Source organism: Alternaria viburni, assembly GCF_023758015.1.
Source record: "Alternaria viburni strain BMP 2772 chromosome Unknown scaffold_46, whole genome shotgun sequence".
Classification (NCBI taxonomy): domain Eukaryota; kingdom Fungi; phylum Ascomycota; class Dothideomycetes; order Pleosporales; family Pleosporaceae; genus Alternaria; species Alternaria viburni.
The window spans coordinates 20,936-43,839 of record NW_026055815.1 but is presented as its reverse complement, the minus strand read 5'-3'; the positions used below and the strand labels follow the sequence as shown (position 1 = coordinate 43,839).

At 54.8% G+C, this 22,904-nt stretch overlaps 8 protein-coding genes across 8 annotated transcripts; 6 read left to right on the top strand and 2 right to left on the bottom strand.

Moving 5' to 3' along the window:
• Positions 1–2,133: 2,133 nt before the first annotated feature.
• J4E79_011663 (uncharacterized protein) lies at positions 2,134–4,332 on the top strand (the record flags this gene model as incomplete). Its single annotated transcript, XM_049360492.1, has 2 exons — positions 2,134–2,857; positions 2,909–4,332. 2 exons carry the CDS (start codon positions 2,134–2,136, stop codon positions 4,330–4,332), a joined length of 2,148 nt encoding a protein of 715 aa, XP_049205033.1.
• Positions 4,333–5,167: 835 nt separating this feature from the next.
• On the top strand, positions 5,168–6,772 carry SPM1 (Subtilisin-like proteinase Spm1; the record flags this gene model as incomplete). The annotated part of the gene is made up of 7 exons (XM_049360491.1): positions 5,168–5,200; positions 5,253–5,332; positions 5,385–5,506; positions 5,556–5,566; positions 5,625–5,691; positions 5,742–6,056; positions 6,150–6,772. 7 exons carry the CDS (start codon positions 5,168–5,170, stop codon positions 6,770–6,772), a joined length of 1,251 nt encoding a protein of 416 aa, XP_049205032.1.
• A 381-nt stretch (positions 6,773–7,153) lies between these two features.
• Positions 7,154–8,268, bottom strand: J4E79_011661 (uncharacterized protein; the record flags this gene model as incomplete). The annotated part of the gene is made up of 2 exons (XM_049360490.1): positions 7,154–8,189; positions 8,249–8,268. The coding sequence occupies 2 exons, from the start codon at positions 8,266–8,268 to the stop codon at positions 7,154–7,156; spliced, it is 1,056 nt and encodes a 351-aa protein (XP_049205031.1).
• Positions 8,269–9,036: 768 nt separating this feature from the next.
• Positions 9,037–10,900, top strand: HAS1 (ATP-dependent RNA helicase; the record flags this gene model as incomplete). Its single annotated transcript, XM_049360489.1, has 2 exons — positions 9,037–10,393; positions 10,446–10,900. The coding sequence occupies 2 exons, from the start codon at positions 9,037–9,039 to the stop codon at positions 10,898–10,900; spliced, it is 1,812 nt and encodes a 603-aa protein (XP_049205030.1).
• Positions 10,901–12,658: 1,758 nt separating this feature from the next.
• Positions 12,659–18,050, top strand: J4E79_011659 (uncharacterized protein; the record flags this gene model as incomplete). Its single annotated transcript, XM_049360488.1, has 3 exons — positions 12,659–17,707; positions 17,764–17,935; positions 17,995–18,050. 3 exons carry the CDS (start codon positions 12,659–12,661, stop codon positions 18,048–18,050), a joined length of 5,277 nt encoding a protein of 1,758 aa, XP_049205029.1.
• Positions 18,051–18,992: 942 nt separating this feature from the next.
• On the top strand, positions 18,993–19,472 carry J4E79_011658 (uncharacterized protein; the record flags this gene model as incomplete). Its single annotated transcript, XM_049360487.1, has 2 exons — positions 18,993–19,098; positions 19,213–19,472. 2 exons carry the CDS (start codon positions 18,993–18,995, stop codon positions 19,470–19,472), a joined length of 366 nt encoding a protein of 121 aa, XP_049205028.1.
• A 1,513-nt stretch (positions 19,473–20,985) lies between these two features.
• J4E79_011657 (uncharacterized protein) lies at positions 20,986–21,253 on the top strand (the record flags this gene model as incomplete). The annotated part of the gene is made up of 2 exons (XM_049360486.1): positions 20,986–21,084; positions 21,155–21,253. The coding sequence occupies 2 exons, from the start codon at positions 20,986–20,988 to the stop codon at positions 21,251–21,253; spliced, it is 198 nt and encodes a 65-aa protein (XP_049205027.1).
• A 369-nt stretch (positions 21,254–21,622) lies between these two features.
• J4E79_011656 (uncharacterized protein) lies at positions 21,623–22,621 on the bottom strand (the record flags this gene model as incomplete). The annotated part of the gene is made up of 1 exon (XM_049360485.1): positions 21,623–22,621. The coding sequence occupies one exon, from the start codon at positions 22,619–22,621 to the stop codon at positions 21,623–21,625; it is 999 nt and encodes a 332-aa protein (XP_049205026.1).
• Between the last annotated feature and the right edge of the window lie 283 nt (positions 22,622–22,904).

Below are 22,904 nucleotides of genomic sequence, written 5' to 3'. Positions count from 1 at the left end.
GCATAATACGACTCGCTGTACATACATGCATAATCTGATGCCAATGCACTGGATGCATCGAAAGTTGTCGTATAAGGGACAAGGGTATACGAATCGACATTACTGTAATTCGATGCCTGCGTTGTCATGATTCCTGCCACATGCATGTATGTTGGGCCAAACCAGTAATCTACACTTGCACTGGGGATGTTGACCGTACATGTCGCGTTACTGATGCGGGTTTGCCGTGTTGCTGTGCCGTTGATAGTAGATAGGTCGATCTCAGAAGTCGTTAGCGATGAATATTGGCCTTGCGACGACGTTGTATTCAGATCGTCCGATAGCGTGGCGTTTGGTAGCACAGAAGAAACCAGTGGTCCAGTCGAGGCCGCATCGGTGGGCCGAAGGATTCCATGCTCGCTAGAAATCCCTGTACCGAGGCTGCTAACGCTACGCGATGAAGTTACTGGGAGGACAGGTGCGAGCGTCGAAGCAGATACCGATGACTTCGTTGTGAGAGTGACGTTGGAATATGGGGCTTGATGGCTTGGTTAGCACGCAGCGGATCAGAGCCGCGAGGCGCAATGGGATTTGGCTTTACCACGATGGAACACGGCCCCCGCTGCAAATGAAGCGACGCATACTGTGAGAAACGAGTGATTAAGATACATGGCGATTGTAGAGTGCCTGCATGAGCAGCACTCTACGGATAGCGAACGTCGTGCTCTCAAGTCGTCCCAAGAGAGTGGTGGGCACACGAGAGTGCAGCAAAGGCAATCTGGATGAGCGGGTCCAGCGCGTTTTGCCCTATGGACGGCATCGATTGGCGTGGTCCCGAGCGTGGACATGCATATTTATCGGAAGATCAGCGCGGAAGGTAGCTAGGCTCTGGGCGAAGTCCGTAGGCTCCTATTCCGGACAGGGGTATGAGGCGGATGGCACGTGAGTTGAACGAGGACACCAATAACGTATGTCCACCTCGCAAAAGAACGATGAATCTGGCCAACATCCTGTACGTCGAGTGCGACTGCCACGCAGGTCCCTGAGAGCTCAAGACCCCGCTACTGCAGCATGTTGCAGGCTGGGGTGTGGGCGGAGGCATCAAAATCCCGGCCTGCCTGTCTCGGCATAGGCGATTGCTTGTATTTGTGCGACACGCCTCCATACCATTGTAGACAGCCCTTGCTGTTCAGCTGAGTGTTGATTGTCTACCACGCAGGCGGCGTGCGGCTCTTGCGGAGATGAAGCGCCACGTTCATCATGCACAAAAAGCATTCATCCCAACATCATGATCGACGCATCACTCAAGATCTCCTCTTGTTGAGCATGACGAAGGTCTGGTAGGTTTCTGGCAAGCGCGCCGATCTGCCAGACTGGAGAGAGCAAATCTAAGCGAATGCGCTGGTCAACCGCTCCAGAACCTACTGTTTCAAGCTTGTCGTTCGGGGGTGGCTGTCGTGAAGTCCGGGCGTGGGCGTCGCCCGCTCGTAGTGGGAGCCGTGGTGGCCTAAGCCCAGCCGCTTTGCCAGCGCCTTGCAGTGGCACATGGCAGTCCAGAGGCCGACCCCAGATTGCGCGAACAGGTGCCAATCGGTGTAGGGATGAAACGAGGGGTCGGTCGGGTGCCTCACGGCATTCAGCTGCATTCATCTATGTTGCTGCGGAAGAATACCGGTTGAAAGCGACGGGAGCTGGATGGCCGTCTTACAGGCGTCTGACGAAGTTGCCGTACAAGCTTACGTCCGCCGCACAACATCGAGGCGCCAGAATCAAGGCGTACAGCAGAGGGCTCGCAGAAGGGTGACGGTCGGGGCGTTCCCGCAAAAAAGAGTGCTATCGCAGCAGATGGCGGGTACGTCAATCGAAAGGAGCGTTCGCCCCGTTAGCCAAGTGACCAACTTCGTTAGAGCATTTGGTGCAATATATGCCTTGGCTTGCTCTCGGCTGGCATGCCAGGATCCGCCAATCTGGCTCGACTCTGGACGAGAGTGCTTTTGCATGCTGGCTGCATTCCGAGGTCTTCTTCTCTTTCTTCACCCCTCTCGTGGCGCTGGCGGGGACAAACAATGCCACTCGGTGATGCTGCTCGCTGCGCTCTTCGAGGTTGAGTGGCCCCAGTCGTGCCTCCTTCCACGCGCCGCTTAGTCACGGAACATGGTCCCTTTCCGAGGGCATCGTGCCTTCCACACAGCCATATGCGCCTTCCTCGCCGCCGCCCTGCTCCTGCCCTTGCTTGCCGCAGCCGACTATGTGCCGACAAACATCACCGAGACGCCCAACTTCCAGCTGCTGCCTGGCATCGCTTCGGTACCAGCACCCGTCACCGTCGCGCCGGACCAGAACTGGCTAGGAGTCGACGGCTCATGGAACACCTTTACTCTGCGCGTGGGCGAAACAGGGGAGAATGTGCGCGTCTTTGTGTCGACTGCAAGCCAGCAGATATGGGCCATCAATCGCATGGCGTGCATCACCAACACCACGAGCCCGGTGACAGGAGAAATTACAGCATACAACGTCTTCGACTCGGATTGTGAAACCAGCCGCGGCTTCCTATTCAACAGCAGCAACTCGGAAACATGGCAGCAAAAGGGCTTCTACCAACTGTGGATCGAGAAGTATCTCGGACTGGTCGGCAATGGATTGTACGGCTTCGATTCGGTGGGTCTGGGGAGGGCCGGGGAGATGGGGCCCTCAGTTCAGAACACCACGATCGGCACCTTGGTCACCGCCAACTTCTGGCTCGGGCATATAGGCGTGCATTCCAAGTCGACCAACTTCTCCGTCTTCGATGAATCCGTTCCGAGCTACCTAACCACGCTGTTCGACCAGAAGAGCATCCCCAGTTTGTCTTTTGGCTACACGGCAGGCGCCCAGTACCGTAAGACATTACCACGTACTCTCGTTGCAAATCACTAATTCGGACGCACAGGTGACCAGACGGTTCTCGGAAGTCTCACGCTTGGCGGCTACGATGCCTCTCGCCTCATTCCCAACGACCTCACCTTCATCTTCGCCCCGGACAATGAGCGCGACCTGGCGGTTGGTGTCGTCGGCATCACGGCAGATACCACGTCGAAAGGAGATATTGACCTCCTCATGAACCGGGACGACGTGACCATGTACATTGATTCGACGGTTGCAGAACTCTACCTGCCGGTTGAGATATGCCAAGCTTTTGAGGATGCATTTGGACTAAAGTACGATGAAAAGACTGATCTCTACCTTGTGGATGACGCGCTTCACCGGGATCTCGTCGCGCAAAACCCCAGTGTCACGATCACTATCGGCCAGAAATACAGCACGGATTCGACTTTGCAGATCACTTTGCCCTATGCTGCTCTAGACTTGGAGGCGACTCCTCCGTATAGAGGGTTGCAAGAGAAGACAAAATACTTTCCTATCAGACGAGGTGCGGAGGCGCGTCAGTGGGTACTGGGTAGAGTCTTCCTGCAGGAAGCCTACTTGACCGTAGACTGGGAACGTCAGAACTTCACCGTGTCAGCGGTGGACTGGACATTTGGCAAAGCTCCACAAATCATGCCTATCGTGTCGCCCACCTACGCGGTTCCGCACTATGATCCCCCAAAGAAGAAGCCTTTGTCTTCAGGGGCAGTCATTGGTATCGCAGTGGGAGGTGGCTTCTTCGTTGCTCTGATTTTCTGCGCAATTGGGTGGTGGTTCTGGCGACGGCGGCACAAGCGCAAGCTGGCAGACATCAAAGCGCAATACGAGGCCGATGTCGCTGCGGCGGCGGTCACCAAGATGGATCCACCCGTGTCAGAGGAGGCTCCGACGTCTCCAGTACGAAGTAGTACAGAAGGCGTGACTGTCTTCGCGAAGGCCGAGCTACCTGGCTCATCCCATGTGCATCACGAGATGAGCTCCAGCGCAGAAGAGAAGGGATCATCAGCCGTGCATGAGGCAGATGGCGAGGAGCGTCAGATCTATGAGATGCCTGGAGACATGCCTGTGCTTCCCGAGGCAGGCGGCCGTCAACTGTCGGAAAAGGAGTCCATGGTGGTACGCGAGAGGATATATAACGGCATAGATCCGACCGGCACGCCAGACGCAACCCCAGCTGCGTACGAAGAGTCGCGCAGGCTCGCACCAATATCCCCGTCCGAAGTGTCGATAGTGAGCGGTCGGCTTCCCACCGACAACGTGTCGCCCATCACACCACGCACACCAAGAGACGGTGCTTTCTTGGAAGCCTCGGACACATTTTTTCAATTGCCGCCCTACCGTGCTCGCGAAGAACGACGCGCCGAGTCGGATGGCGATCCCCTTTCCCCCGTCTCGCCGCTGGAAGGGTCTACGGATGCCTCCCGACGGCGGTTCTCTTACGAGTCATGAGGCCAAAAAGCTGCTTGTTCAGCGACGTTACGACTGGCGTTTATTTTGTTTGGCATAAGTGGCGGGGTTATCTTGGCACCACGGATATGGCGTTTGAGAGGGAATAGTTTGAATTGTGCATAGCAGAGGCTGAATACCCATCTAGACGGCGGCACGTGGTAGAAACGAGCAGCCACGTTTTGTTAGTGTATATAGTGTAAATACACGCTTTTCGCGCACATGGCGGCAGACCCTGAGGGGACCATGGATTTGTACAGGTGCATGGCAGCCAAGTGGAAGCGCTAGGCTCATGCGTTCATGCTGCACATGTGTCGGGCTGGCCGTCGGCTGGCTAAACGGTCGCGGGCCTGCAACGGGCAATTGTCCTGATTGTAGGGCAGAGCCAGCGGCGCGGGCGAAGCGGTCTGAGGAAGGTGCCTTGGGCAGCGCCTTGCCGCAAGCAGCCAAGTTGAACCCCTCGTCCGCGCAGCGACTGGATGCCAACCCCACCATATCCTCACGGAGGCCGCGACGAGGCACAGGACGACCGCTTTTCTGCTGAAGCCAGTCCGTCAATCGCTTTCCTATTGCTTGCGACTTCCCGGTGAAGACTCTGCGCCTGCCTCGACTGTCCCACCGCCCGCCCCGTGCCAGAGCCGCCGCCCCGCTTTGTGTCGAAGCAGCTCCTGTCAGTCATCACATTGGCCGCGCGCCTAGCCTTATATCATATCGTGCGCTTGCCGCCCGCACTTCTTCTCCACAGTCCACATTGTCCGACTTCTGCTTCTTCAATCGTTACCTTCTTTACATTCCTCTCTGAAGATAGAAAGGGCCTTACCCCACCGCAGCTGCCACCATGGGCGACCTCGCCAACCGCAAAGTGTTCAAGGTAACGTTATATCCGCCATTCAGGGCCGAGCACGCGTACTGACAGCTTGCAGGTGTTCAACCAGGAGTTCATCGTCGACGAGCGCTACAATGTAACCAAGGAGCTGGGACAGGGTGCCTACGGCATTGTCTGGTACGACTCGAGCCACGGCGCGCCGCATAACAAGTGCTGATTCTGCCCCCAGTGCGGCTACCAACAACCAGACGGGCGAGGGCGTGGCCATCAAGAAGGTCACCAACGTCTTCAGCAAGAAGATCCTTGCCAAGCGTGCCCTGCGCGAGATCAAGCTGCTCCAGCACTTTAGAGGTACGTTGACATGCCACCTGCCGGCTGCAACACTACTAACACCTGCCAGGCCACCGTAACGTAAGACACACATGCTCCCGAGTGCCCCGATCGACCCCATGCTAAACCCGTCGCACAGATAACATGTCTCTACGACATGGACATTCCCCGCCCAGACAACTTCAACGAGTGCTACCTATACGAGGGTATGGCTTACATCCCATGTTCTGATAAGACGTTGCTGATAGGCGTGTAGAGCTCATGGAGTGCGACCTGGCAGCCATTATCCGGTCCGGCCAGCCGCTCACCGATGCCCACTTCCAGTCCTTCATCTACCAGATCCTCTGCGGTCTCAAGTACATTCACTCGGCCAATGTACTCCATCGCGATCTCAAGCCCGGTAACCTCCTCGTCAACGCCGACTGCGAGCTCAAGATCTGCGACTTTGGTCTTGCCAGGGGTTTCTCCATGGACCCTGAGGAGAACGCAGGATACATGACCGAATATGTCGCTACCCGATGGTACAGAGCCCCTGAGATCATGTTGAGCTTCCAGAGCTACACAAAAGCTAGTAAGTGTCACTCTCTCGTGATGGCGTTTGTCGTTGGCATCGACGAACCCGCTTAGACATTTCACATGCCGAGCTCAAGCTGACTCTGCGTAGTCGATGTGTGGTCAGTAGGCTGCATCCTTGCTGAGCTGCTTGGCGGTAAGCCCTTCTTCAAGGGCCGCGACTACGTCGATCAATTGAACCAGATCCTGCACTACCTTGGAACACCAAACGAGGAGACACTCTCACGCATCGGCTCGCCTCGTGCGCAGGACTACGTTCGCAACCTACCGTACATGCAGAAGATCTCGTTCCAGTCCCTGTTCAGGAACGCCAACCCAGACGCACTTGATCTGCTCGACCGCATGCTCGCATTTGATCCCTCAAGCCGTATCTCAGTCGAGGAAGCCCTGGAACACAGGTACCTACAAATCTGGCACGATGCTTCCGACGAGCCTTCATGCCCAACTACATTCGACTTCCAGTTCGAGGTGGTCGAGGAGATCCCGGAGATGAAGAAGATGATCCTGGATGAAGTCAGTCGCTTCCGCCAGATGGTGCGCGTACAACCCGGTGCAGGCGCTGGGGGGAACCAGGCGCCGCAAGTCCCGATACCCAACAACTACGACCGCGCTGGCTACGAAGACCCAAGGCCGCAAGAAGCCTTCAACCAAGGTGGATGGAACGGAAGCGATCTGGAGCGTGACCTTCAGGGTCTTGACGGCCGCATGCGATAAGTGGGTTTGGACGAATCTGTTGGTTGCAAAGATGTCTTCTCGTTGTGTTTGAGCGTGAGCGTGGAGGGATTTGGGTAATATTTGAGCCCCGTGTAATTTCTCTCAAAATCTATTGAATGATTACTATGCTTGATTGACTTTGTAATGATTTGAATACACAAGCAACGATGGTACAGCATTGCTTGGGGATCGTCGACATGCGCGATAATTATCACACGGTACAGGTATCAAGAAGACCATTTAGACGCCTATCAGCTCTGGTACACCCATCATTCATGATACATCGTCGCCACCAGGCCGGTTTCCATATGCTATGTCATCGTTGAGCTGACTGCTATATGAGTTGCCGGCAAGTCTACCTTATCTCCAGTGATTGCCAGTTCACCCCTTCATGCCAATGGCATCCAGCACATCGTCCTCAAGAGTCTCCAACAACCCAGGCGCCTCACCCTTATACCCCCACTTCTCCGCCGCCCTCTCAGCCCTCGTCCGCGAATTACTCGCGAACAAGTACCGCGCGAGCTTCGGAAACGCGGGATAAATAGCAGCCATGCCATCCAGTTCCTCCAAACCGATCTGCACTGGTTCCGCATCCTTGATCACACCGTGTTCGTGAAGAATGCTCCCCACTGCTTTCGCAACATCAATCTGAGAATGCTCTTGCGTGCTCGCGAAATAGTATCCGTTTTCGTTGAAGAACTCACCACTGGAGTCGTCGTCGTCGTCGGAGGTGGAGGTTGAGACAGCGGCTTCCACGACATGCAGATACAGACGCATGAGATCGTTGATATGCACCCAACTCCTCGTATTGGCACCTTCGTTATAGTAAAAAGGTTTCCCGCTCTCCAATCCCTTCGCTGCGTGTATAAAAAAGGGGATAAGCGCACTATGCGTTTTAACTAACCCCTTACCTTTGCCGTAGATATCAGGGGGACACATGATTGCTATCTTGATCCTATCTCCGTACTTGGCTATGGTGTCGTGCAGGATGGTTTCGGTGTTGCGGTGCAGCGCCGTTGGAGGCAAGGACCGGATCTCAGCCAGAGAAGTCTTGTCGGACCATATCTTTGGGTTTAGCAGTCCCAGGTACGATGGGGAGGCCCAGTCTGACACTATTCCTGTGCCGGAGAGGTGGAGGAGGTAGCCTGGAGTAGAGCGCTGGAGGAGACCAGAGATGATGGCGGAGAGACTGGGTTCGTGGTCTGAGTCCCCGCAGTGGATGACGATGTCGGCGGAGGCGGCGGCGGAGGTTATCAAAGAGGTGCTGGAGTAGTCGCCGGTTAGGATGGTGATGTTGGGGTAGGTGGAGGTGAAGGTCTCAGGAGTTCGGCGGAGAAGTACGGTGATGGTGTATGAGGGGTGCGTGGTGTAGAGGGTGTGGAGGACGGAGCCGCCGATGTAGCCTGTGCCTCCTGTGCTGGGCGGGGGTTAGTGGTGGGGATGGGATGTTGGGGGAGGGGGTGGGTGGGCGTGTACAGGAAGATCTTGGGTGCCATGATGATGTTGTTGGTTGATTGACGATATGGGACTGAGTTGAGGTTGATGATGAGATGTACTGTAGTGTTTGTAGGATTTCGAGGATACTTTAAAGGCATATATATAAGTCGGCTACTCCGCTTTGATTGGTAATACAATTCCACTGGTACAGTACTCAGCTTTACGAAATCGTAGCTACAATCGTCATGTAACTACATTGTTTCGTCCGTGATCTAGAGGGTTTGTTTTTTCGACTCTTTTGTCCGGAGTGAAGTGTTCTCGGGACAACATTCAGGCCGGGTGGCTATTGCTAAGGATGGTGTACACGCTATTTACACATGACCGGCTAAGGAGTCTGTCGATGCGAAAGTTCGTCCGTGGATGCTGAGCGTAGATTTGTTTCATCCATGATACCTTTGTTTGAATATTTGGATGCTGAGATGTGGGAATTTTCTGATGATTGCAGATGAGCAGGTTGTGGGCCGTACGTCGTGGGAGCGTAGGTGGTATCAGAGAAGACCTCATGCTGATATGCGCCAGCCGTGAGACCATCTAACTGTGCAGGCTGTGACAGCCGGGTAAGCTCTTTCTTTCATGAGCTGTTCGTAGGTACCAAGGTGGTGTTCTCTACATCGCAGCGATGCTGCAAGCCGCTGAACTGGCCTGTGCGCCAGCCAGGGTCTCTAGCGCGATAATTATTTCTCGGTCTTAGAACTTTTGGCAAGCCGGTGCGCTTCAAGTCGAACTTTTCGCGCCATTGCACAGCACCCCCAAACGCACTATACACCATGTCGCCCGCCGCGATCGAGTCGGGAAATAAGAGGAAGAGGTCTCACAAGAGCAAAAAGAGCGCCGAGCCAGCAATCGCACCAGCGCATGATGGCGTAGACGCTACCAAGGCGCGCAAGAAGGCGCGCAAGGACAAGGCATCTGTCGTCGAAGAGCCAGTGGTAGAAGATGTTTCTGAGGAGGAACAGAGCGATGAGGAAGAAGAAGCGGCAGCAGAGGAAGTCGTCGCCGAAGTCAGTGCTGCAGACGACGACAGCGACAAGGAAGACGATGAAGGCGACAATGACGAGCTTGCCGAACTACCCTCTGGCACGGGCAGCAATGCCGTTGATCTTCCCTCAGGCACCTCGATGCCCTCAGCGAACCCGACGCGATTCGACGAGCTCAACCTGAGCGAACGAACGATGACCTCTATCAAGAACATGGGTTTCGAGAACATGACAGAGATCCAACAGAAGGCCATACCACCTCTGCTATCAGGAAGGGATGTGCTTGGAGCGGCAAAAACTGGCAGTGGAAAGACTCTGGCTTTCCTTATCCCCGCCATCGAGATGCTCTCACAGCTGCGGTTCAAGCCGCGCAACGGAACTGGAGTCATTGTCGTATCGCCGACCAGAGAATTGGCGTTGCAGATCTTCGGTGTAGCGCGCGAGCTCATGGAACCACACAGCCAGACGTTTGGTATCTGCATTGGTGGTGCCAACCGAAACGCAGAAGCCGAGAAGATTAGGAAGGGCTTGAACCTGATCATCGCTACTCCCGGGCGCCTCCTCGATCATCTCCACAACACGCAGGGCTTTGTCTTCAAGAACTTGAGATCGCTCATCATCGACGAGGCAGACAGAATTCTCGAAGTCGGTTTCGAAGACGAGATGAGGTCGATCATCAAGATCTTGCCAACGGAGCGTCAGACGATGCTTTTCTCCGCAACACAGACCACCAAGGTTGAGGATCTCGCAAGGATATCGCTCAAGGCCGGCCCCCTCTATATCAACGTCGATCACCGTGCCGAGCATAGCACGGTCCAGGGATTGGAGCAGGGTTACGTTCTGTGCGATTCAGACACCAGATTCAGGCTTCTGTTTTCTTTCCTCAAGAAACACCAGAAGAAGAAGGTCATTGTCTTCTTGTCATCGTGCGCATCTGTCGACTTCTACAGCGAATTGCTCAACTACATCGACCTGCCTGTACTTGGACTGCACGGCAAGCTCAAACAACAGGCGCGAACGAACCGCTTCTTCGAGTTTGTGAATGCACAGAGCGGTACACTCATCTGCACCGATGTTGCTGCGCGAGGACTAGATATTCCTGAGGTCGATTGGGTTATTCAATTCGACCCACCTGATGACCCGCGAGGTAAACTTGAACGCACGCAATGCATGCGGAGTATATACTGACTTGTCTACAGACTACATCCACAGAGTCGGTCGAACAGCCCGAGGTGCGAACGGCAAGGGCAGGAGTTTGATGTTCCTCTTGCCATCGGAAGTAGGATTTCTCAAGCTCCTCAAAGAGAACCGCGTGCCGCTGGTGGAGTTTGAGTTGCCTTCCAACAAGATTCTCAACATCCAGTCACAACTGGAAGCCTTGATCAGCAAGAACTACTACCTCAACAAGAGCGCAAAGGATGGCTACCGGTCGTACCTCCAGTCGTATGCTTCACATAGCTTGCGGTCGGTGTTCGACGTGCACAAGCTGGATCTCGTCAAGGTGGCCAAATCGTTCGGTTTCTCAACACCACCGCGCATCGACATCAGTCTTGGCGCGAGCTTGAGCCGCGATAAGAAGGTGGAGGGAAGGAGAGCATATGGAAGTCAGCCTGCGCAGGGCCGACGACCGATGAGGGGAGGCAAGAGGTTCTGAGGTAATAGTTGAGAGGCATTGATGGGAGTTTGGCGTACAAAATCACATACGGGCCATGATCTAGGGTTTATAGCTTTGCATGATCTAATTGAGCACCCATGGGGATGTCGATAACTTCAGAAGCGAAATGTGTCAATTTGATGTGGACGTTGGACTTCAAGCAACTCTGTCCCTGACATATATGACGTACTCGGTAGCCCAAATCTAACTGTAAGCGAAAATGAATGTCTTGAAGATTGCCTGTCCGTACAGCGCCACCAAACCGGTGAGAGCTAGCAAGATTCGGGCGCGCAACCACTGAGGCAGCAGAAGCGCAACATTGCTGCGGCCGCGTCAAACTGCCAGTTCACCAAGTCTGCATCCTTCGGAATATTTCTTCTCTAGCCATGAGGCACTTCTGGTATATTACTTGACGGAGTTTTGCCCGTAGCCAGCCAGCCCTACGAGTTACGCAAAGTGCAGAAAGTGTCAGCGCCGCGGCTTGTATGGAGCCCTGGGGGATGCGTTGGCAAGACGCTTTTGTGTTGGTTGGCCAATGACGGAGCGGAGACACTTGGGCAGGAAAGCGGATGCGGCCGCCCACGGGGGTTGCGGCACCATCACCCCTGGTAACGACACGGGTGCTAGAAGCTAGCTAGCTATGTAGTTAGCAGCGAGACGGCCGTCCATGACGGATGTTTGACAGTCTGGCGGTGAGCATTTCACGAGGTTCTGAAGCTGGCTGGGAAATCAGCAAAAAAATGGGATATTGTAGGAGGCTGCATTTGAATCAAGTATGTTGGTGCGCGGGAAGACGGGAGGGGTAAGAATAGAATAGGCGACGTGGTTGCTTTTGGTGCGACCAGCCATCTTTGTTACAGGCGGAAGGTGGAGGGACGGTAGAGGCTGGCATTCGTCGCGCACTTTGCAGTGGGATGCATGGCCAACGGCGTCCACGAGGGACACCAGGCACGCTGTATGGCCTTGACGCGGCCGAGTGGCTGGGGACAGACAAGTCATGATGTATCGCCCGTAGCCCATCGTTGGTTGATACGACGCGACCTGTCGCAGGTGGTTCTATTCACTCTGTGCCCTTTACATCATCTTTCACAACTTTATACCCATCCGTACTATTGCACTAGGATAATTGTAATAATTCTAATAATCCTTCGCCCACCCACGCCATCCTCGATCTGCAAGGTCAACAAGCCTCACCTCCAGCCCGTGTTAGCGCCGACAAGGATTGCTGTTCTCCAGCCGTGACCCAGCCTTTCTCTCCACCACAGCTGGAGTTGGCGACCACCACAGGACGCCTCTCCACCAGCGAAGAGCGCGACGGAGCTGCAGAGCCATTGCTACCTGCGATAGACGGGAGCTGTTGTGCTGCCTGGTCTGGTGAGTCCCGTGACATCTCACATTGCTGAGTAGGTGTCTGACGCTGGCTAGCCTGAACGTCGGCGGCCATTGTCGCAGAGCGTCGCACGCCGCAGAGCTGTGCTGCACGCATTCGACCGGCAACTGGACCTCTCACGTCCCCGTTCACGTCCGTTCACGACCCCCGTCCCGTTCACGCCCGCTATCACGGCTCCTCTCGCACACCCGCCCTCGCTGTTCGCGCACCAGCAACATCCAGGTTGCGCAAACGTAAACAGCCACGGTGCGGCCCTGCACCCACACCATCGCCAACATCATTTCCCTCCCATAACGTCCTCGAGGAAAACGGCGCCGGACATGTCTTCCGTCACCCACCCCGCCTTCTAGAATCTTTCAGATTCTACGATGGTTTTAGATACAGAACGACCTCCTCTTCCGGCACCTACTGAACCCTCGACTCTCGATTCCGCAGACGAATCAACCTACCACATCGACGAAATCAACACCGACGTCTCCAACCGCACCGACAGGACCTCGTACTCCGTCCCCGACGACGGCACCCCCATTACCATCAACACCACCTCGCCCACCAAGCCCCGCGGCCAAGCGAGGCTCTCCCGCAAGTTCCCCTCGCAGACGTCGCTGCTCATTGAGTACTTCGAGTCCGGCAAGGACGAAGGCCAGGCCGGCTCGCGAGGCAGCGTGCGCGTCCGCGTCACCCCATCGTCTCGCAAGAGCAGGCACTCGACCGCGAGCGACAACGTCCAGATCACCCAGACGTCCGCCAAGCGCAACTCCCACGCGCCCTCCTACTCCAAGCGCCTCTCGCTCGCGACCAGCAAGTCGTACTCCGAGCTCTACGACGCGCGCACCGTCGCCTACTCCGACCTCTCCAACATCTCCTCGCTGCCGCCCGTCGACATCGAGCTGCTGCCCAACCACAGCGACCTGTCTACCGACGGCGGCCGCTTCCTCCCCATGCCCTCGGACATATCGTCCATGCCCGCAGACAGCATGACTGGCCAGACAGAGATCCTCCCGCCCGCGCGGCGCAGGAGCCGCAGCATGGAACGCGACGCAGTCACCGAGTCCATGGTATCAGAGGCCATCCAGGACACCCTCAAGGCACCCCGCCACCACCGCAGCAGAAGTCTCAGCAAAGACCGCATCACACAGCGCGTCATGGAGAAACTGGCGCAGCAGGCCGCAGAAGGCGGTGCTGCCAGATCAAAACACAGCTCTTCAAAGTCAAGAGACACGTCCAGACGGCGGGAAGACGAGCTTGCCTCGCCCCGCAAGTCGCACCGCAGACGGAGCAAGGACGTCGAGCAAGCGAGCGGCACCGAGTCCAGCTACCTCTCCTCAAACGCCGACCGTCGTTCTCACGTCTCTGGGACTTCCTCCATCAACAACCCCAAGCTACTGGCCACAGTCGAGGACGCCATCAAGCGCCTCATCCTGCCCGAGCTGAATGCGCTGAAAGAAGAGAACCGCACCTCCAGGAACATGGACAAGTTCGACCGCGCGAACCGCGACAGCATAGCCACCTTCGAAACCGTCGAATCAGCCGGCTCTCGCGACCCATCCAGACGCCGCGTATCCAAATCCTCAAGCGCACCCAAACTCCACAGCAACAAGCCAAAAGTTGTCCTCAACCGGGATGGCGACGATCCAGGGACGACACTGGCTGGCGGATCAAGTCGCAAGAGCGAGCGACGATCCAGCCGGGGCTCCATCTCAAGCTACGCTGATTCGACTACCCGTGAGGAGAAGGAGAAGTCCCATCGGAGAAAGAGCAGTAGCAAAGACAGCACCATGTCTCAGCGAGATGCTGCTCTAGTTGGACTTGCTGGAGCTGGCCTTACCACTGCCGCTCTCAAGCATCACACTTCACGGGAAGAGAAGGAGGAGGAACGCAAACAGCGCAAGCACCGCTCCTCTCGCAGCAGTCGATCCGCAAGCGTATCCGAAAGTGTGCACGAGGAGCCTCGTGTCAAGGAACGCGTCCCTCCCCTACCCTTCAACCACAGCGAGCTCATTGGAGGATCCGAGCTCACTCGCGACTCAATCCTATCCGCAGAGACCGAGACCAAAGAGAGACCGCAGTCGAGGTCATCGGTCAGCACTGGCATAACAGGCACCGGTGCTGAGACGCCTCTTCAACAAGTCCCTCGCGGATACATCTCGCCATCACCGCGCACCCCGACCCGCACACCTAATGCTCTCCAACAAACGCTCGGCACGTCTCATAGCAACAAATCTACCAACGAGGTTCGCACATCAACTCCGAAGAGTGATCGCAGCTGGACCTCCCGCTCAAAAGAAGCCACCGACGCTAGCTTAAACGCAGCTGCTGCTGCTAAAGCCCGCGCAATCGAGCGATCCGGGCCCCAAGCTTCAGAATATGAGATCGAAAGCGACACGCAATCAAGACGTGGCGACACTGTCAGCCCAATACAGAGCGAGGCTAGCTATCGGGGAGATGCGCAAACCACGGGCTCACCACGAAGAATGCATTCCATCCGTAGTGGACCTTCGGTGTCTTCTCTCGGCCACCAGTTCGAGCGAAGGGAGTCCAACCTCTCCATTGCATCACTCTCATCGACGACTAGCACCAAGGCGGCGGCACGCACCCGCAAGCGACCTCAGGGCGTTACTCTCGAAAGCAAGAGGTCTATCCTCAATGAGGATGCAACCACCAAGGACACCAAGCAATTCTTCGACCGTAACCACGAGAAGAACGATATGTACCGACGCGAACTTGAGGACAGCTCTGTGAACTACAACCGTATGACCATGTATACCGACGATAGCACAGGGGTGGAATACCTCGACCACGAGCAGAAGGTCGGTGATCTGCAGGACATTCGCAAGGTCGGCACAATTCCTGAATACGTCCACACACCACTGGCCGTGGAGTCTGCTGTCGCCTCCCTACATGACGAACAATCCACCCTCAGCGTTCGATCCTCCATGGCCACAAGCCCGCTCAAGAAGAGCACGCTCTCGCAGGTTCACACGAACCCAGCTTACGTCCAAACCGACGAAGTACCTGCCGGCCAGAGATGGGCTGCCATCCGCGACAAGGCCGAAGCTCTGCAACAGGAACGACGTGCCGAGGAGCCTCCAAAGCAAAACATCGCTCGTGAGAACTCTCCTAGGCAAAGCATTGCGCAGTCTGAGGCACAGTCTGAGGATGGCATGTCGGTGGATGAACCGATACAGATGCATCACAGCGCCTACCCAGTTGGTGATAACGATATGATGCCTGAGATTGGTTACGGCATGGATGATGATTCGGATGTGACTACCAACCCATCGATCATCCAAGGGCCAATCGGAGGAGGCGATGGTTACCACGATCGAACCGACGAGCTGCTCAGCCGGCAAGAAGAGCGAGAGCGTACTCCCACCTCTTTCAGCAAGGGTGCCCTCGGACTCGGAGCTGGAGCTGCTGCCATGGCCGCTGCTGCTGCTTACGAAAGAGAAGAGCAGCAGAGTCCGGCTTCGTTCGATCAACGACACCAGGCCACCGTAGAAGATGAATATGATCATCCCTATCCAGGTGAGCAACAATACGAGCAGTCAGGCTATGCGCAGAGTAACCGCACTCCTTTGTCAGGCCAAACCGGCTGGAAAGACGAGGGTTACCAGTCGGCTAACCAACGTGAAGCGTACACGCCACAAAACCGCAATCACTCAAAGATCTTTGATGATGACGGCTACGGTGATGAGTACAATGGCGCGGACCTTGGCAGCCCTGACATGTTTGCTGCTCGTGCCAAACATGACCGACATGTTAGTGGCAACTCACACGGCATGACTTCTCCTCTCTACGACGCAGCTACCGGCAAAGGCATGGACCGCATCGAATCGAAGGACATCGTGGCGCTCATGGATCACCTTACTGTTCGCGACGCCCAGCGCAATGCTCGGGACACCGAAATCCTCGTCACCCTTGTGCGAAGCGCCGCGGAGATGCGCAACCAGTTGGATGACCTGAGGCAGTTCATCAAGACCCAAGACACGATGATCATGAACACCACCGACAAGCGAGTCAACCTTGCGGAGCAACGCATTCTTGGCGGTCCCCGTCCTCAGCCCCAGACACCACCTCGTATCAACCGTACCTCTTCAGATGACGATATCGAGACCAAAAAGAAGAACGTCTTTAGGCGTGCTCTCAAGGGCCTCAGCTCCGGCAAGGGAGATGGCGATATCAAGCACATTGAGCAAATGCTCGTTCAGTTGCTTGGTGAAGTGGAGGGCCTGAAGCAAGTCAACCAGCTTTCGTTGGATCAGCAGGCGAGGACGAATAGTCTCAACTCGTATGAAGAACTCCGAGCAAGCGGTGACGCTGGTTACGAGCCAGAGGGCCGTGCCAATACTGCCTCTTCTCCGGATCAGTCGGGCTACTTCTCTAATCCTTCGTCGTCCCGCCGCATCCAAGATCTTCACTCTGGATACGATGTTGTACCAACGAACCGTATTAGCACAGTACGGGAAGAAAGCGACGAGGAGTACGAAGAGCGTACCCGCACCCCTGGCTACGAGAACACCGAGCGTATGACAACGCCAACCCAGGAGGCTTTCCCCGAAAAGCGTGCATCGCTAGGAACTCCGCCACAAGCTTCAAGGGCAGCGCGGAACTCACAGAGCGATGACACTACCCCCAAGCGCAAGCACAAGTCAAACTCATCGTCCATCTTTGGTATTCCCAAGATCTCGCGATGGTCAAAGACCACTACCTCCACCAACCCAGAGAGCCTGCCACGCAACAGCGGGTCTGGAGAGAGGCGACCCCACTCCATGCACTCCAGGTCTTCTTCCCAGGATGACTACTACGATGACGAGGAGCCATACGAGCAGCATGCCGATGACAGGCTTCGTTCCAACACATCCCTAGCCAGGGAAGAGCAGCGTTCGATACGTTCTGCACGCTCTCCATCGCCTCTTATCCCAGAGGACATTCAATACGAGATGGAAGACCCCAAGTACCAGGCGCACCGCAACTCGCTGAACCTGCAGCACCCCCAGCCGCGACCTGGGCCAACCGGTCGTCACCAGAACAATTTGGAGACGCAAGCGCAAATCTACAATCCTGTTCGCTCAAGCATAGGATCTCCTGACTACGACCAATGGGGTAGCATGCCATCGCTGGCACGCAACCGTCTTTCAGGCATGTCGGCTCAACAGGGCGCTGGCAACCTGTCGCCAATCTCATCAGATGGCTACAGCCAACACTCTGCTTCTGAGCAGCAGGCCGGCCCCCCTCGGCCTCCCAAGATCGCGGATGACGGCCCACTCGTCCCACCGCCACAGCTGCTTGCTGGCTACGGCCAGACAAGGCAGATGTACAGCTCTCCGAATGAGTTCGGTAGCCAGGGTGCTTTGACACCACTTGCACCTATTGCAGAGGTGCGTTACTCACTCGAGACTGACCGGGGCCATCGCGTAAGTTGAGCTCGCGCCTCAGAAAGACTGAGGACAAAGCTAACATACGCCCAAAGATGACGCCCACTCCCTCGCCTCGCCCGAGCAGCCAGTACCTCCGTTCCGAGGCTAGCATGAGCAGCCCGCAGCGCAAGATCACAGGCCCCAGGCCCATGGGTAGCAGGAGCCCTCAGCCTCAGAGCCCGCTACAGCACTCGGATACTGTTGTTCGCAGGAAGCCGATTCAGGGTGAGTTTTTGACTACTTGAGCGTAGTTGAAGATTTTTTTTACTAACGAACATGGACAGACGATGAAGAGTCTCTAGAGAGCTACCGCAGCAGTCTCGACTCGGAGATTTTCTAGGCGAACAATCTTCTCAAGCCCGGTATCGTACAAAGCGGAACGAGACAGACTGCAGTTGCTAGCTGGGTGGAGAGTAATGGGCAGAAGGGCGACGCTCGGTTTCTTTCTCACCACCAACAACAACGGCCGAGGAGTGTCAAGAATTCGCAACGGCATAGGTCACCGCTTAGGCATGTGACGTTTGCTGAAGAGTAGGAAGAGTAGTAATAATGGGGGGATGGGGGATTGTTGCGGAAGAACACACAAAAAAAGGGTTCGATGGTTTTTTTCATGGGGCTTGCTTCTTCATTCGCTTGGAATGGTTTCCGCGCATATATCACTTTTGCGAGCATGGCGTTTTTTTTTCTTGCAGTCATGAAGTTTTGAAGGGAGTCTTGAGTGGCGATTCATTCATGAGGGACGAACTTCATGGCTTTATGAGAGACGATCCATCGGCGTATTTAGCAATGCATTATTGTTTTGCCGGTCCACGATACTCTTGACTTGTTGGCGCGTACGTTCTGTGCTGTCCCTTGATCTTTGTCGTCATACGCTGCGGATCTGGTACCTGGATGTCCACCACCACCACCCTACCAGTACGCGACTAACAACGGCAAACCTTTCCATCCACCAAAGGCCGTACCGCATTTCCAGGTTCCTGCTCATAAGTCTCTTCACTAATCGGCAAGGCTTTTCCAGATCGCGAAAGGATTCTCCATCCTCGGCCCGCTGTTATGAGGTCGTTGTGATGTCATCAGGGTCCACCACTCTTTCATCATCATCGATGAGGTCTGTGGTCTGAAGCTAGCTGTTGTGCATACAAAAGGTTTATAATGCCCCTCCTGAAGTTACCCCTCCATTGCATATACACACACTTTCGACTTCTTTGATACCCAAATTCCACGTTTTCACCAATACACACTTCAGAACAACGAGCTACGCATACGATACATATTTGAAAAGATGTCTGCCGAATACAAGAACACCGACGTCAACGAGATCGCCAAGAAGGCTGAGCAGGATCTTAACAGCCAGAGCGCTGTTCACGGCCATAATGCTGGTTTGAGCAGTACGTTTATCCTCTCCCTTTCCTATCCCATCACCCCCAACCTCCTCCCTCCTCTCTCCTGCCTCCCACCCATCCAGCCAAACCCCACCAAACCCCAACTAACCCCCCCTCCAGCAACCGAATCCGGCGTCGACACCGCCAACGTCGAAGGCAAATTCCCCGGCGCCCAAGTAAAATACGGCTCCGCCGCCTCTGGCGCAGGCAATAACCGCGAGATCCCACTCGACGAGGGTGGCAGCATCAAGGCCAACGGTCAGCCTACCAAGGCGGGTGACTTTGCGCATGGTGGTGTGGGTGCGCCTGAGGAGAGGGATCAGACGTATGTGCACACGCATGGTGGGGATGATGAGATTAGGGGGAATGTTAGGAACTAGGATGGTGAAGATGGTAGGGGAGGGAGGCAAGAGCCTCCCGTTTATGAGATGAGATGAATGGAATAAGATCAAATCATGCTGGTGTGTATGGAGATGTGGTGTTGTGGTGTTGTGGTGCTGCGAGGCATGGGGCCCTTATACTTTTCCTCTCGCTCTGTTTTTATGTTTGCGCTCTGGACGATGGTTTGCTTGCTCCGCTCTGTCGCATGCTTTCTTCACGTTGGGCTCTCTTTGCTCTCTTCTCGATCTATCTATGTCTTCTTTGACAGCTGCTCTTTCGTTCACTGAAGTCTTACAGTATTCACCTCTCACCATTTATGGCACATGTCACGCACAATCATGCACATGGCAGTCACGACGAGTGCGAGAAACATGATAACTAACTCTAACATCATGTAGTAACTACACTGGGCGCGTCACGATGGGAAACTGTCTGCCGTGCATGCCTACAAGAAGCCGTTGTGCCTCCTTCCATCTTTCTTGCTCATGTAGGTAGCGCTTGAACATAATCAATGCAGGACCGATGCACTAATAACAGTAGACTGTAACCTCAATCTCGATGCGACCCTGGCTTGGTGTAAACCGTGTCACTAGAACAGACTCCAAGCCCATACTTTCCGTTGTGTATCTCGACAGTTCAAAAACGCAGTTGGAAAGTATCAGATGGAACTTCCGCCTTGATCAACGTACTGGTCTTGACATGCTACTAATCGCGCAGATCACAGGTCAAACGGTTTCTCGGATATCGAGAATGGGCGTATCCACCGTATTCCCTGTTGCCGCTGCGCGGATCTGCATCGTTATGCCCTTGACTGTGATACCTATCCATCAGGGCGCAGTACTGTCGGCGGAATGCCTTTTGCGTCGCTTTGCGCAAGAATCGTACGATGAGGACGACGGGACTACAGACTCGGAAGGCAAGATGCAGTGTTGCGCGCCGGATTCTCGTTGGCTGTCGTCATCGAGGTTGTTGTGCTACAGCATGCGTGTCGATCGGAGACGTTCACATACAGTAGATGTCGCTATGATGTAGGCTATAATGTCTCGTATGAAGTCTCACGTATTGAGTAGAGAAGGACCATAAGAGTTTGGAGGCTTCTTAAGCTATATTGCAGGGCTAGCTAGGTAGGTACGCTCGGCGCACCTGATGGAAGGGTAAGAGCGCTGGAGATGTCGTACTTGATCTCTCGGGCACATCACTTCACATGCTCTTCGAAGCATGCATAACCGACGACATAGCAAAGAGCGGTGTAGACAACCCTGGCGTCTACATTCTCGTTTCAATATCCAGAGGCATGGTGTTGCTGCTGTACTACATGCGCTAGCCGATGTACCCACGACCAGCTCCGCGGCAACATCATCAACGACCAAGAATGCCCTTGAGGTCAGCAGTATAAGAACACGTCCTCGCACGCAGATAATGGAATCATCACATTCATCATACGAGACAACTCCTGCACTACCAATCTTCACAAAGCCCATCACTTCAACTTACAACACCACACTATCTACCATGTCGGGTAACAATAACAACAACACCGGCAACACTGGCGGTGGAGCCAAGAACACCCCCATGACCAAGGAGGACGCTGGTAGAATCCAATCCACTCAAGTAAGTCTTCCCACCACGTCTCGCCGAACCACACTCTTCTTCCGATGCTAACATGTCCTTCTTCGTCCAGGCCAAGTCCGGCGGCGACATGTCCTCCGGCGGCTTCGCCGCTCGCGCCCAGGGTGCTGGCGACAAGAACGCCAACGCTGGCGGTGAGACCAAGAAGTGAGGTTCTGGTTGGGGTACACGCTAGGCGGAAGGGGCTTGGGATGTGATGATGGAGAGGACTTTCGTTAAGGGAGGGCTTATGGGATGCATTCAGGCTGTCTACATGTTTGGGTTCATGGCGAGTAGATAGTATACAATGTGAATGCGTTCATACAAGACTGGAAATTTCGTCAATCACGTTGCAGGCTACAATAACAATAGAAGGTTAGTTTGTGAGTTTGTAAGAGACCTTGAGGTCTACATTGATGTTAGGTCCTTGTGGAAGTATGTAGTCTGTTGTGATGTATGCTTCAAACCTTTCCTGGCAAGTATCTTCGTTATGTGGGGTGATCATGTAGTCATTACAGTACACTCAACCACGTCCATCCGCCTAATCTCTACCTAACGTAACCTTTTCCATCCATCCTGCGAGGAAGTCCTCCTCAACACTCTGCACAATGCTCAATGCCTTCTCTGGCGCAATCCACGACTTCCGGCCTTCATCCGGTAGCACCTGCTCCACAACGCCCCACTCAATATCCACAAGAAGATCACTAGCGGGGCTCTGGTCTAGTCGAACGGACGAGATATCGACAGAGGGACTCACAGGCGCCTCTTGTTCAGACGGTGTGTTCAATGCCTTGCGTGCCTGCTCTTTCTTCATATGCGCAAACGCCCAATGTAGTACGAGCATGGGACCTTCCCTCTCGAAGATGTCGCGCGGTACCTGATTCTCTTTCACCGCTACAAGAAAGTCTTCTGGTCGTACAGTCCTTAACTCGGAGACCATGCGTTGCAGTTTCCAAACTGCCTGCATCATGTCGCGCCGAGCCCTGTCTGGAAAGCAACACAAGTCAAAGCCGCTGTTCATCCAGATGTGGACGAGAGCTTCTTGGTCCGACTGGTCATCCTCGCCACATGTTTTAGAGAGCCAGGCTTTCATATATGCCTTGATGAAGGCGTTCGCGGCGGGGTCGTAGAGGTCGCTGGCGTTCTGACCGAGCGACTCGGCTATCGTGATGAACGCCATTACGATGACATTGTAGCGAACGACATCGATGCGATTGGACAAAGTATGGAACTTGGAAACTCCGTAGTACCAAATAGCGCGGTTGACGTCGAAAGGCTTGGCCGAGTGAGGGCGGTAGTTGCCACGAGCAATATCGTTGTAGTTGCGGAAGAAGAAGTCGAGCTGAAGGTCACTGGGGATGTGTGGGATGTACAACGCCGCCTCGTTGACATTGTAAATGTCATGGATAGTGAGCGGTCGGGTGAGTACCGAGGAATGTATCTTGGAGAGCTTCTGTGCGAGGTTCGCGCGCGCCTTTGCGTCAAGGGCGGACAGGTCGTTGGCGCCAGAGAGGCTCAAGCTCGCCATAGTCGCTTCCATTGGTAGTTGTAGCGAGTGGGTCGTTTGTTTTTAGGAGACGAGAGTATTGAGTAGAGAGATATGAAGTGTTGGACTTACGAGCGTGATCGCGAGTTGACCGTATGTTAGATTGAGAACGCCGAAAAGAAAAGTGGGGCTAAGGTGAAAGAGCAAACGGCTCCTTACGACAAGCGCACACTCACCCCTCATGGAGAAAGGGGTAAAAAAGCTTGATGAGGTCATCTTTCATCTCCGTGTATGGTAAAGCTACAAGTCATTTGCTGTACGAAGATTATACATCACC